This window comes from Marmota marmota, unplaced genomic scaffold, assembly GCF_001458135.2.
Source record: "Marmota marmota marmota unplaced genomic scaffold, marMar, whole genome shotgun sequence".
NCBI lineage: Eukaryota > Metazoa > Chordata > Mammalia > Rodentia > Sciuridae > Marmota > Marmota marmota.
Window position 1 is genome coordinate 3,731,701 of NW_026000240.1, and position 14,149 is coordinate 3,745,849.

Here is a 14,149-nt window from a genome sequence, read left to right on the forward strand (position 1 = left end):
GTGTACCAGGGATAAAGTTGGAGATGCTTGCAGTCCTGAATTAATTTCTAAATTTTTGTTGCCCCTGGAATTTTCCACCTCTCAGAAACTTTCTTGGGCTGAGGACTAGGCATACGAATCACCTTAAATATGATCATCATCACTATCATCATCACTATCCGGACTCTTGAGACTTTGAAAGATAAATTGTGAGCATTTAGAGAACCAGCCTGGCCCCATGCTCTGAGCTTATCTGTGGGAACAGCGTTTTCTCATGGCTGAGCTCCTATTTCAAAACCGTGTGTGTGTATGTGTTTGTGTGTGTGTGTATTTGTGTGTGTAGTAATGGGGATAGAACCCAGGGCCTTGTGCATGCTAGGCCAGTTCTTTACCACTGAGCTACATCTCTAGCCCTTTTTTGTTGTTTTTAAATTTTTTATATAGTTGTAGATCGACAGCATGCCTTTATTTTATTTATTTCATTTATGTGGTGCTGAGGATGGAACCCAGTGCCTCACACTTACTAGCAAGTGCTCTGCCACTGAGCTACAGCCCCTCCTGTTTTTAATTTTTTTTTTAATTTAATTTTGAGACATGGTCTTGCTAAGTTGCTGAGTCTGATGACAAACTTACAATCTTACTGCCTCATCTCCCAAATTGCTGGAACTATAGGCATGTGCCACGGTGCCCAACATCCAGAAACTTCTTAAGCAACAGTTCAGTGATTCTGAAAAGGGAATGATCTAAGCACTGGGTCTCCTTTCCATGTCCTCTTTTCTCTACTTAGAGAGAGAAGTGTGCAAATAGAAGACTGATGAGGATTCCATGTGTGCCTTGAAGCTTCAGGCCTGACCCTTAAGGCCCTGCAGTCGGGCTTATGAAGGCTTAATAAAATTTAAAAAGCAAAGGAAAACCCTAGGAAGGCCACAAGAATGCCAAAGATAAGCTCTTAGTCATGTAGGTTTGGATGGCTTTAGCTTTTTGATATTATAGGATAACTTGTTAGAAAATTTTCCACTCTGACATTTAAAACTATGAGAGACCTCTGGTGGCTGAAATAATTATTCTTAAGACTCTTTGCTCTGTATCTCAGGAGTGCATCATGCACTCTCAGTTTTGTCTTGATTTTGGATTCTCTGACACCTCTGGCAGGGCAGGGCAGAATGGGAGGGAACCCTGCTGTCCTTTGGGCATGTGTCCCTGCCTCTCTGAATACTGATCTTAGAGCTCAGTCCTGATCCCAATGCTCCCTTGAGTCTGAATTGCTCTGAGCCTGACCTCCTGGAAGCTTTCCTTCCTCTTTTGCTCTTTCCAGAACACCTTCCTTAGTTCTGACCCCATTCCCTCCACCCCCCAAAGTCCTTCTGATGAGTCCCTCTGTTCCTATGCTAAAGAAATATGCTCTCCAGGAAGGTGTGTTATTTGACATCACAAAGTTGGCCTTTGACAATAGGCTAGTATGTCATAGTGCAACAAGAATTGATTTTAATGTACTTGCTACCATATTGAGATTGTTTCCTTGGAAACAAATGGGCTAACTTTATTCATCACAAGCAAGCTCTAAACAGGATTGTTTTACATCACCTGCCTTTCCTAACAGTGCCAATCACACACAGTGGGTCAACTATGTATTGCTTGCTTCAACTACTTACATTTGGAAACTGAGTCCAGAACCTGTACTAAAGATCCTTTGTGATTCTTTTTTTTTTCCCTTGACTTTTCTTTTCTTTCCTCCTCTCCTCCTCTTCCGTCCCCTCCCCTCTCCCTCTTTTCCTTTCTGACAGGCTCTTGCTAAGTTGCCCATGCTGGCTTAAACTCACAGGTTGAAGGGATCCTCCTGCCTCAGCCTCCCAAGTTGCTGGGACTACAGGTGATTCTTAATTATAGATTCAGACCAGAAGAACCTTGCATTGCCTTTACAAACAAATAGCCCATTTCCACCCAGTTTGACTTATTTTGATTGGCCTAGACCCTTCCACGGTTCTGAATTCCCAGCTCAGCTCTCACTCTGTGTGTTTGCCCACATTTTCCAAATCTTACCTCACTGATTTTTATCTTTTTCAACGTTTGAGGAACCATTTAATCTCTTTTCCTCTGTGAGTTTCTTTGAGTTGTGTAAGGATATGTCAGACACAGCAGACAAATGCTGAAGGACCTGCGTGGGCCAGGACACTGGCCAAGGTCCCTATCGTTTTATGACTGTCGTCTGATGAAGACACAGAATGTTCCTCTATGTGCTCAGCGGGCATCTGGTCTTGTTATTCATTGTGCAGAGCCCACTTTCCTTAAGTGAACCTTCGTTAGCCTGGTCTCATTTATAAAATGCTCTGGTGGCAAATGAGCTCATCGAGTAGTCATTGCCCCACGGGACACTAATGTATGTACCCTTACCGATCCTGCCACATGGGGAGGCTGTGGCGGAGCAGGCTAACACGTGGACCGTTTTCCACGCCAACACCCAAGAAAAGTCTCCTCTCCCTGCCCCGGGGGGTTGCTGCCATCTCACGGCTTGGCTGGGCTCCTGGCAGCCAGGCCTCAATGTGGCCCATGCATGTGACACTCTGAACCAATTCTGCCCATGAGGAATGTTGCACCAGGCTTGGTGGCCAGCTCCGGCTGGGATCTATCTGGCAACTGTGCACCAACCACAACAACACGACAGTTTTCCAGTTTGAAAATAGTAACCCTCTCATCCTGTGGCAGTGACCCAGAGCGTGGCGAGTTCACACTCTCCAGATGTGGTCGGCTTTCCCAGAGGTACCCACCAGACGTGTTGGGCAGGTTAAGCCAAACCCAAGGCTTGGACCTGAGGTTCCTGTTTCTTTTGGCAACAGCCATTTGATTTCTGCGAGTCAACATTCTCAGGGTCTTAGAGGAGGGCTGTGGTTCATTGCACTCCGCAGGGCTCAGGCTTCTCTGAAACTGGAAAGGTGAGTTCATTAAAGGACGTGGGATTTTTCCACCTGCCCTCCATTGCCATAATCTGCCTGTGACTGATGGGGCTGGGCCTGACCCTGCCTCTCTCAGGCAGAATGCAGCAGCTGTCAGAGGTGCCCATCAGCATGGAAAAACTGGGGGCCATGACTAGGAGGCAGAGTTGCCCTTGAGGGGGCTCTTCCACCTCTGACAGTGGAGTCTTAGCTTTCTAGCAAGTGCCGTCGTCTCCGAGAGGAATGTTGAGCTTTGGAAATGCTTGGCTTAAAACAGCATTACTTGCTGATGTGTAGGGGTCATATTTTGCTGCTCTGGTACAGAAGGTAACATGTGGTCCAGCTGCTGAGAGGCAGGGAAAGTTCTCGTGGGGGCGTCGCTGTCGGGCAGCACTGTCAGTTGACTCTGTTTGGGCTGCTTGGTTGACAGTAAGCCAACGACAGAGGCGCAGCTGGCCTTGGAACCAAGGATGCTTCATTGTTTACATCTCTGAAAAGCCTTGTGCTGGGGAAATCAGGACGTGTTCTGGAACAGCAGAGGGTGCAAAGCCTTTGGTTTCTGCCCGACCATGACCATGTCCTGCCAAAGAGAAGAGACTCTTTAATCCTCTCTTCCTTGGGTTGCCGTGAAGTCTTGGGGTTTCTTGGACATTTGTTAAGAATTTGAAATATCTCAAGAATCATGTTTAAGTTCCATAGGAATCAATGACACTTCTGTTCCTTTCCTAATTGCCGGCATGGATCTTCTCCCCCAGGGTTTGAGATTTGTCCTGATAATGTTCACAACCTCCAACCACAAGCAGTATGTTCTGAGTATCTTCCGTGTGCCTGACACCACGGTTGGTGTAGGCACACACAAATAAAATATTCTTTAATTTTGAATGTGCTTGTAGGCTGGCGAGGTGGGGCTAGCAGAGGGATAAATGGTTACATCTACACCCTCCCGCTTCACTGAGCCTTCTGGTCAGCTTTTGAGCATGCTCCTATCTGTTTAATACTGAGAAAGAGAAGAAAAGAACAGAAAAGAAAAACCCTTCCATTGAGCTCATGTCACTCACAGGCGGCTTCTCTTTCCTCTTTATTCACAAACAGGTTTTTCAAAGCAGTTGTCTGTGCTCCTGGACATTTGCCACTTGGCCCTTAACTCAGTCTCACTTAGATTGAGCCCTGGGATTCACCAAAAAGGGTCTTCCCAGGTTCCAATGGCCTTGTCTTGATAAAGGTGACTTTGGGCCCTCATCGACTTTGACTTTTGAGCTACCGACGACTCTGCCGACCACACCCGCCTTCTAGAAATGTTCTCTTCTGGCTTTTAGCTCCAGCTTCATTGTCTCCTTTGCAGGATTCTGTCCTCCAGCTAGCTTCCCAGGGTCAGGGCTGGTCCTTGACACCTTCTCACCATAGTCTCTATGGAGTCCCCTCCAGCTGCTGCCCATGCTTTCACCTGGGCTCCCTCTGTGCACCTGCAACTCCCCCCGCCTCCGTCTCAGTACATCTCGGACAGAGCTCATGATATTCTTCCTAGCCATGGTTCTCTCCTGGTTTTTCGTTTCTCTCTCTTCCATCCGGTCATGCAAGCTAGAAACCCAGGTATTATACCCACCCTCCTTCCCTTCAGCTCCTGCTTGCATGCGCCACTAGGGCGTATCCACTAAATCTTTTCTGTTTCTTTCTCCATCTCTGCACCCACCCTCCTGTGTCCTGTCCACACTGCTACCAGTCAAAGTGATTGCTTCAAAACAAAAATCTGCTCGGCACCTTTTAGAAACTGTGAAGGCTTGGAAATGTCCAGAACCTGGGATGCTTGGAGAAACAGGGGAGTTGGAGAGACTCAGAGGTAGGTTGGATGCCGCCATAATCCATATATATTGTGCCCAGAGTGTAAATACAGAAGTTACAGCTGGGCATGGTGGCACTCACCTGTAATGCCAGCAGCTCGAGAAGCTGAGGCAGGAGGATCACGAGTTCAAAGCCAGCCTCGAGCCAGCAGTGAGCCCCTAAGCAACTCATTGAGATCCTGTCTCTAAATAAAATATAAAAAACAGGAGTGGAGATGTGGCTCAGTGGTTAAGCACCCCTAGGTTCAATCGCTGGTACCAAAATGTAGATAGATAGATAGATAGATAGATAGATAGATAGATAGAGTTGTATTTAAGGTGATAAGGAGCCACTGCAGGATTTTAAGCAAAAGTGTTAGCTCACATTTTAGAAAACACAGTGGAGGAAGCCACAGAGAAGTGGACCTGGGGAGTGTCCAGTGCCAGGAGTTGACTGTCAGGTGGATTGGGACTGACGGATAAACCTGAGCTCCTGGAGCAGGCACTTGGAACCCCCTGACCCCAAGGCTCGTGGCCCCCCTCCACCCAGCCACCTACTACCCACACAGCAAGCCCAGCAGGACGCCCCTTGCACTTTCCAGTTTCTCTCTCACTTATTTCCAGATACCCTCCCTCTGGCTGCCTGCTGACTCTAGGCCTCCTCACAGATTGACCTCAGAACTCCTGCTAATCCTCCTCTCCCAGAGCCCCCCCACCTCCCCCATCTCAAAACCTGCACTTGACCCAGGACTGTCCCAGCTCCCCAGCTCCCCCCCCCACTCCCAGAGGTAATATGTAGCAGCCAAATGTGGGCAGTGGAGGAGCTGGAGAGCTCATCTAGGCCACTGCCCTGTCCTAAAAGAAGAAAACCAAGAAGAGACCCAGAGTGACATAGGGATCCCTGATGAAAACAGCCAGACTTTTATGGATAGGACTGCTGCACATTTTTTACTATTCTGCACCCTGCATCACCTTAACCCTCTATCGTCTGTGTTGTTTTACATTTTTATCATTTAATCCTGACTGGGCTAGACTGGAGAGGAGGTACAGTCTACTGGGTCAAACAAATATCATTTAAATTCCAGCCCTATCACCTGCCTGCTGTGTGATTTTGGATAGCTTACTGGGTCTCTCTGTGTCTCATTTTCCACATATGCAAAAATTAGGTCATGTAACTGCTGCATGGGTTATTAGGAGGAATGAGATCATTGGTATCAAGTGTTTAGAGGAACACCTGACTGTTTAGCTTTCTGCCACTATGACAATATACCTGAGAATGAAGTTAAGCAGAGGAAAGGTTTATTTTGGCACAATTTCAGGGACTTCAGTGTCTGGTCAGTTGGTCCTGTTGTTTGGGGGCCCGTGATGAGACAGCATATCATACAGGGGAGCACATGGTAGAGCAGAGCTCCTCACGCCATGGGGCCAGGAAGCAAAGAAGGAAAGGAGGGGCTGGGGTCCTAAATCCCCTTCACAGACACAACCCCATGACCTACCTTCCTCCCGCTAGGCCCCACCTCCTCAAGCCTCCACCATCTCCCAATAGAGCCACCCAGGAGCCAGCCTTCAGCACCTAGGCCTCTTGGCGACATTCAGGATCCAAATATTTTTCATGTTCCATAAAGTTTTTAATGATTTTAATGGTTTAATGGAATTAGAAGTTCCCTCAGCAAAGTAAACTGTACATTTCTCTATTGCATATTTGCAAAGTATTTCCCCAACCCTGTGAGATAGGTGCTACCCCCTATTGACCAGTGAGGACACTGGGCCGCTGCCCAGAGCAGCAAGCAGGTGGGTGAGAGCACACAGCGCCACCATTAAAAACACTGACTGGGCGCAGTGGCACGTGCCTGTGATCCCAGAAGCTTGGGAGGTTGAGGTGGGAGGTTCGTGAGTTCAAAGCCAGCCTCAGCCAAAAAACGAGTCGCTGAGCAACTCAGTGAGATCCTGTCTCCAAATAAAATAAAAAATAGGGCTGGGGATGTGGCTCAGTGGCCAAGTGCCCTGAGTTCAATCCCTGGGGGAGAGAGAGAGAGAGAGAGAGAGAGAGAGAGAGAGAGAGAGAGAGATCCATCTCTAAATAAAATACAAAAAAAGGACTGGGGTTGTGATTCAGTATTTGAATGCCTCTGAATTTAATCCACAGTACCCCACCCCCCAAAAAATTTTTAAAAAACAATACTCTGGTCTGCAGTCCCAGAGCCTCAGGGCAGTGATGGGAAGGGAGTAAGCTGAGCAAGGGAGGCTCTTGGCTGGCGAGTCGGGTTGTTGAAGCCACTGCGTGCAGGGTTCTCCTGCAGGAGGAACCGCCCTCACCTGGCTAGTTCTATCATCACTTCCCTTTAGCCAGATGATACTGTGCTCACGGGCTCAGGGAACCCGTGGTGAGAAGAACAAAGCTACCAGAGCCACCTGTCCTTCCCCAAGGTTGATATAGTTGCTGCCGAGGAACTGCAGCTGCTGACCCCAGGCCTGTGCGGGACCTGGGAGCTTGTCCTGTGCCCTGGGCATTTCAGGAATCCCAGTTCTTTTATCTTTCTGGAAGCAAGGCCCGTGCATGGAGGGAAAGGTAGAATAGTGGGATGGGCACATTCTCACAGGAACAAGACTGGGTGACACAGGCCAGGCAAGGACATGTGAGGACATGGGAGGGGCTGTTACGTAACTGCAGCCTGCTTGTCAACGGAGAACCAGGAATAGCGCAGCTCAGGAGGGATTTCCCCTTCCTGTTCAAAGCAGCAGACGGAGGCCATCTCCCCTGGAAGCCTGGGGATCTGTCTGGCCACAGAAAGCCCAGCCTGCCCCTAGGTCAGGTGTTCCTGCAGGGTGGCCTGCAGCCTCACATAATGTCAGTGGCTGGGGCCTGCCATACTCTCCCTTCCTCAGGCGCAATCACCGGGCTGTGATTCTGGCTCTGGGCATTGCAGGGCCCCAGAGTGACCGGCACTGTGACTGAAGCACACAGAGCTGCTGATCTGGTTCCTGTCCCTCTGATGACAGTTGTTGGAGAGTTCCAGAAGCCGCACCCAAGGTCTCACCCAGAGAGGTCTAGAACACATGTGAGACCTGACATGAACACACAGGGAAATCACCCCAGATGGGCCAAAGCCTCCAGCACACGCCCTTCAATTTCTTTAGCCACTTCCTGTTGACACCCCCGCCTGTTCTGAGAAGAGGGAAAATGGGGAGAGGGGACATGGAGGGGGAGAGACCTCCATAGGGACTCCAGGGGAGAGGAGAAACTGCCAGGAAGAAGAAGTGGGAGTGGCAGAGACATCTGCGGTGGGCGTAGGAGAGAGAAGGGACAGGTCCAGGAGGGGAGAGAAAGGACGGGCCCTTCCTGTCTTGGGGGCTGAGCTGTCCTCTCCTCCTCAGCCTTCCAGTCAGAAAGGACTCCCCAGGGAGAGAGGCCGCCCTGAGGGAAGCTGGGAAACCACAGTGCATTCCACAGCTAGATGGGAACGTGTTTTGAACCAGCTGTTTAGAGGTGATTTGTACCCCAACGGGCCATCGGCCATCGGGCCATCGTCTGCCTGGTTGTGACCCTTGTTCCTGAGTTAAGGACGAAAGACGATGCCAGCAGCTCAGTTCTGCCCAGTCCACGCTGGCTCCCTCCTCCTCCAGGCCCTCTGCCCTCCAGCTGGTCCGGTCACCACGGCCACTTTGGGCCTCATCAGACATGGAGTCGAGCATGAGGTTGAGGCAGAGCAGGGGTTTCGTTCCTGGGTTGGGAGTGAGAGCCACTTGCATCCTGCCTCAGGGGCCAGGCTGAAGGCCAGGCTTACTTCCCTTCCCAGCTGATCCCAAGTTGTATTCCACTGGGGACTTCCCGCAGCATGTGGAGGAAGGACAGCAGGGAGCTCCTTCAGTGGGGTCTGGGAGTCTTTGCCCTCCCCACCCAGGCTCTGGGGGACTGACCCAGCAGCTCCTTCAGACCCTGGTGTTCTGAAGGAGGGGCTTACACAGAAATGCACACCCGCACCAGATGCCGTGGCTCATGCCTGTATTCCAGCAGCTCAGGAGGCTGAGGTAGGAGGATGGCAAGTTCAAAGCCAGCCTCAGCAAAAGTGAGGTGCAGGGTTGGAGACATAGCTCAGTTGGTAGAGTGCTTGCCTCGCATGCACAAGGCCTGGGTTCAATCCCCAGCACCAGTGAGACCGTGTCTCTAAATAAAATATAAGGACTGGGGATGTGGCTCAGTGGTTAAACAGCCCTGGGTTCAATCCCTGGTACAAAAAAAAAATGCACACCACTGTCCCTGAGAGCATGGTGGGGAGGACTCCTCAGCAACGCCTTCAGCCCTCAGCCCTTTGTTTCCCTTCCCCCTTGACTCCCTCCCCTGCCTTTGAGGCAGTGCCATCCCACTGTAGGATCGACTATCCCCGTCACTGACCTCCTGGTCACCCCTCCATACCTGCCTCATGCACTTCCTACTCTGCGCCCTTCCTACTCCGCCTGGGCACCGTGCCTTTCCCTGTGGACAGGGGTCTCTGAGTCCCATGTCCAGATCTGGGATGTCACAGGGATTCCGGCTCCCATTTCCTGGGTGCCCATGTGCCAGAGGTGATGCCAGGAGCCTTGCTGAACAATGCTGATATTTCTCATGACATTGCCACAAAGAGAGGGAATGGATCATCAGAGAGGTGCAGGGACTTTCCCAGGGGGACAGCAAATGGTAGAGGAAGATTTAACTTTGGTTCCAGCCCACACCCCTCAGCTCCTCGGGAGCTGATCACCAGTTAGACTAAGTGCCTCCATCAGACCCGGGCCCCAGCATCTGTCTCTGTCACAGTCTCCCGTTCCTCTCTGCTACTCTCTTCAGCCCCTCCATTTCCCCCGAGAACTTCCTCCTGAATCTTTCTCTTCTGTCAGGAGAATGCGGCAATCTATCCTGTCTGCAAAATCCTCCATCTCCCTTCCCCAAGCCTTCCCGCCCAACACAGCCAGCCAGCCTGCCTGCGGAAGTGGCCACCTGCTCACCTCCCTGCAGGCTGGACGCTGCCCTCAGCCTCCACTGGCACCCCCCACCAGTGCGTGGCAAGAACTGCAGCCGCTGCGGGATTTGCCCTCCTTGACCTCTGCAGAGCATTAATGTTGGGCTTCCTCTCCAGCCTCCTTTGGCTTCCAGGCCACTGGTTCCCCCTCCTCTGGCCCAGGCCTCTTCTGAATAGCCGGCATTCTACTTTATAAAAGAGGCGAAGAGGCCTGGCCCACTGCCCACACAAGCACTGTTTTGCTGATAGAAAGCTGCTGAACTCCGCAGAGCTGAAATTCCATATAAATAGGCACATTTACAACTTCCTGTCCATTTAGCTATCCATCATTCTAACAAAGGTAGTGTTAATAACAACTTGCACGTGTAGCGCGGTTCACAGTCTACACAGAGCTCTGGCGTGGCCTTCAATATCCCCATCTGTGTGGTGAAAATATTTTTATGTCTGTTCCATATTAAGCAAGCAGTGTTAAATTCGTTTCACTGCCCAGAAATTAGCATTAGAAATTGGCTTTGTTTTGAAGAAGAGTCTTTACTTAGGTCCTCTGGGCATTGTCAGTCCCCGTGGCTGGTGATTTATAGGTTATTGATCCTTGGGACAGGAACAAATGACCTTGTCATTTTAGTAATGGTGTTTCTACCAGAAAGATCTTTTACCAGAAGATCTGGCAAATCTCTGAGCATGCAGAGGTGGGGAAAGGCAGGTGGAAGTCCAACTGCAGGAATCAAGTCATATGGGTCAGAATAAAAAGATCTAGTTTTTGACACTCTGTGTGAGTTACACTTTCTAAATGAGACTTAGAAGATTTAAGCCAAAATGGCAAGTAGTTGTCTTGTGTACCCGCTCCTTAACTCCTGGGTGTTACTGTGTTAAGGAAGATTCTGAGGCTAAGCCTAGGCTCCCTGGAAAAGAACCCTGTTACAAGATGACAATGTCAGACGCAAGTGTGAAGGAGGACATAGTGGCACGTGCCACATCTTTCTTTGCCATGGCTGCTTTAAACTTTTTATTTTTTCAGTGCTTGGGATGGAATCCAGGGCTTTGAGCATACTAGGCAAGCCCCCTAACACTGAGCCACAGCCACAGCCCCTAAGTGTCTTTGAAAGGCAATGACATACCAAACTAGAGTTGTTCAAAGAGTCAGTACAACGGGCAAGAATTCTGTGGCTTTAGTGGGTTCCCACGTATGGACCTTGGACCTTCTTCTGGTCTGGTACTTTCCTTCAGAGTCATCAAGAAGCCAGAAAGCCACGTGGATGAGGATTTTTGTACACCCCTCAGCTGCCCCCATCTTCTGACCCCCACCAAAGGGGCTGGGCTGTTCATGTTGTGTTTACCCCATAGCTTCTCTGCACCCCCTTGCTCTCCTGCCCCATCCTCGCTGAGCTCAGGTTGAGGAAGCTTTCATCTCCGGGGGTGACCTCCCATGAATCCCCAGCTCCCCCTCAACCCTGCCCCTGACTCCTAACTCCTCTTGTCTTGAACCCTAGAGCTAGGGCCCACTTAGCACGTTGACCTTGGTTGGACTGTGAGTCCCATGAGGTATCAGACTTGCCCCTAACAATGGGGCTTCTTTGCTGCCCCACCATCATGGGGTCAGGAGAGGTACAGAGTCACAGGAGTGTGTCCCTCTGCGGTAGCAGTCCTTCTCATCCAGATAGTCCGTCCCAGAGAAGCAGGTCTTCCCTCACTACTGCACCCCAAATCCAAACCCTTCTACAGTGATCCCTGCCTCCCCTCACATCTCCACACTTGAGAATATTGTGTCAGATTCTATTTGCATAAATTTATATTGCTGCCAGAATCAAGGTTGAAAAAAAAAAAAAAAGGTTGTAAATATGGCCCTGAGTGTGCCTCTTACTTCTTCAAGTTTTCCTTTCTGGGATGAGGTACTGCACAAGCCGTTGGAAAGTGCCAGAGCCACAGAAAAACTTACCCTGGAGTGACCCTGGATGAAAACTCACTTTGAAAAAGCATTATTTTTCAAACACAGGTTGATGGATGGGTAGATATGTGATAAGCAACACATGCGTGCCTGAGAGAGAGTCTGGGTGTATGGAAGTTCATTGCATGATCCTTTGCTGAAGGTTTGGAAATTTCCATAGTGAAATGTTAGTGGGGGGTGGTTGCCCCAGACAGTGAACCATTTTAATTTAAACCAGGCTCCTGACCAGTGTGGTCCCGAGGCCAGAGCGTGGGGGAGCTGTGCAGAGATTGCATCCATTCCATCTGGGAAGACTTCCTGTGGGGCTTTCTGCTACCCCGGCCCCAGACCAGTGCTGGCCACACTCTGGTGTGGTGAGGGCGGGGCAGTCCTTAAACCCATGCCCAAGTCCGTGGCCTTGTGCCACTTGCTGTCCCTCCCTATTTGTAACCCTGGAGCAGCAGGGCGCTGTGCCCTCCTGTGGCATCCACATCCCATGCCAGCTGCATGCCTCAGCCTCCTCCTGGCCTGGCGTCTTCACAAAGGCCCCGCGTCTTCCCCTCCCAGGGCCCTTGCCATATGCCGCAGCTCTGCTGTGAAATGTGCTGAAGCTCAGAATTGCCTGGGTGAGTGGAGAGGCCGTGCTGCGTGGGAGAGTTGGGAGGCCTGGCCTCTCCAGTCTCCCTGTCCCTTGCAGGTCGTAGACACTACAGGTCACACAGAACCGGGGAAGCAGGGCCAGGAAGTTAAGTAGCCAGTGAAGAGGCTCTGGGGTCAGGTCGTGACCTAGGTTACGGTCACACTCAGTTCACACTGTCTAGTGGTCACAGGGAGGTTCCTGGGAGGATGACAGTGTCCATGTTTTTCTCTGTCCAGCACACACACTGCCACAGTCATCCACTCTCACATCACACACACAGTCTTCTGAGCCATGATGCCCCTGCCCTAGACTCCTGCAGAACTCCAAAGCAATGCCCAACGCCCTGTGGGCAGAGGACAGGGCCACCCCCAACCCCCAAAGAGGGAGAGCCCACTGGCCACAGTAGGCTCTCGTCTTGGCCAGGGCCTGTTCATAGGAGGCAGCAGAGCCTGGAGTTGAAGCCTTGGGCTATAGTGCCACTACTATATGACCTTCAACAAGCTGCTTTGTCTTTCTGCCTCTGTTTCATGGCTCATCAAATGAGCATAAGAAGGACAAAACCTACCTCATCCGGTTATTGTAAGAACCAGCAGAGTTGAAAGCCTGGCAAACGGTTCCTAACCTGAGGTCTTAGGGCACTAGTTAGTGCTGCTGTCTCTGCTCTCAGCTTCTGCTCCTCCTCCTTCCGGGGCTGCAGGTCACAAGGGCCAAAACAAGGAGTCAGCATCTAGGGCTGAGGGAGGACCACTGTGAAGTTTGGTCGTGGCTGTAACAAATTAACATTTAGTGACCTGAAGCAACACGGACTGATTTGCTTGAGGTTCTGGGGGTCAGAGTCTGCAGTCATTGTCATGGGCTGGTCTCAAGGTGTCTGCAGGGCCGCACTCCCTCCCGAGGCTCAGGGAGAATGCACTCCTTGTTTTTCTGGCTTTCTAGAGCAGCATTCTTTGCCTTCCTTGGCTCATGGCCTTTTGTTCTGTGGTCATCCAAGCTAGCCACGGAGCATCTTGCATCTGGTCTCTCACAGCCACCACCTTCTGTAGTTGGACCTCCTTTGCTCTTTCTCATAAGAACATTGCAACTGCATTTAGGGCTGCCTAGACAAAGCAGAGGATTCCTCATCTCAAAACCCTTGATGTAAGCTTATCTGCCAAACTTCATCTTGTATCATTCATAGGTTCTGGAGATTAAGGTGTAGACATATTTGGGGACCATGACTCATATAACAACTGAGTCAGAAAGCTTTCCTGAGTCCTGATCCTGTGGCATGACTTGGTCAAGTTCTGACCCCTCCAGGCCCAGTATGTTATTCCATGTCAGCACCAAGCCCTCTCTGGCTCTCTCTCCTGACACTCTCCACAGGCAGTCTTGTTCTCTGTGGTATCCCTAGGCTGACACATGGCCGGTGCTGGGAAATTATGTATTCCTGCATAAAGAAGGGTAGCCCTGATGTGTCTCATGTGCTCTTTCAGGCCATGGTGAGTGTCACTGCGGAGAATGCAAGTGCCATGCAGGTTACATTGGGGACAATTGTAACTGCTCAACAGACATCAGCACGTGCCAGGCCAAGGATGGGCAGATCTGTAGCAACCGTGGGAACTGCATCTGTGGGCAATGCCAGTGCACAGAGCCCGGAGCCTTTGGGGAGACATGTGAGAAGTGTCCAACCTGCCCAGATGCTTGCAGCACCAAGAGGTAACAGCCCCGCGCTCAGCCCATGCCTGTCTTCCAGCCAGGCAGCCCTCAGGGCCAGCCAGCTGCACTCCCCACTGCCCACAAAACTCTTTCTAATAGTCACTGAAGTGGTAGCTTTGAAATGCTGGTTCCATGGGTATATTGTAAGAAGAAGAAAACACATACATACA

The 14,149-nt window shown here is 50.6% G+C and overlaps 1 protein-coding gene across 3 annotated transcripts in view; it reads left to right on the plus strand.

Moving 5' to 3' along the window:
* Itgb5 (integrin subunit beta 5) overlaps positions 1–14,149 on the plus strand; it is a 99,208-nt gene that overhangs the window by 75,310 nt on the left and 9,749 nt on the right. For 2 of the 3 annotated variants that reach the window (XM_015486719.2, XM_048794398.1), the window contains exon 10: positions 13,757–13,979. In XM_015486719.2, the coding sequence (XP_015342205.2) occupies positions 13,757–13,979 (223 nt within the window). Of the gene's footprint in view, positions 1–4,629; positions 4,747–13,756; positions 13,980–14,149 lie in introns of all 3 variants that reach the window. The other variant, XM_048794397.1, reaches the window with a different exon arrangement.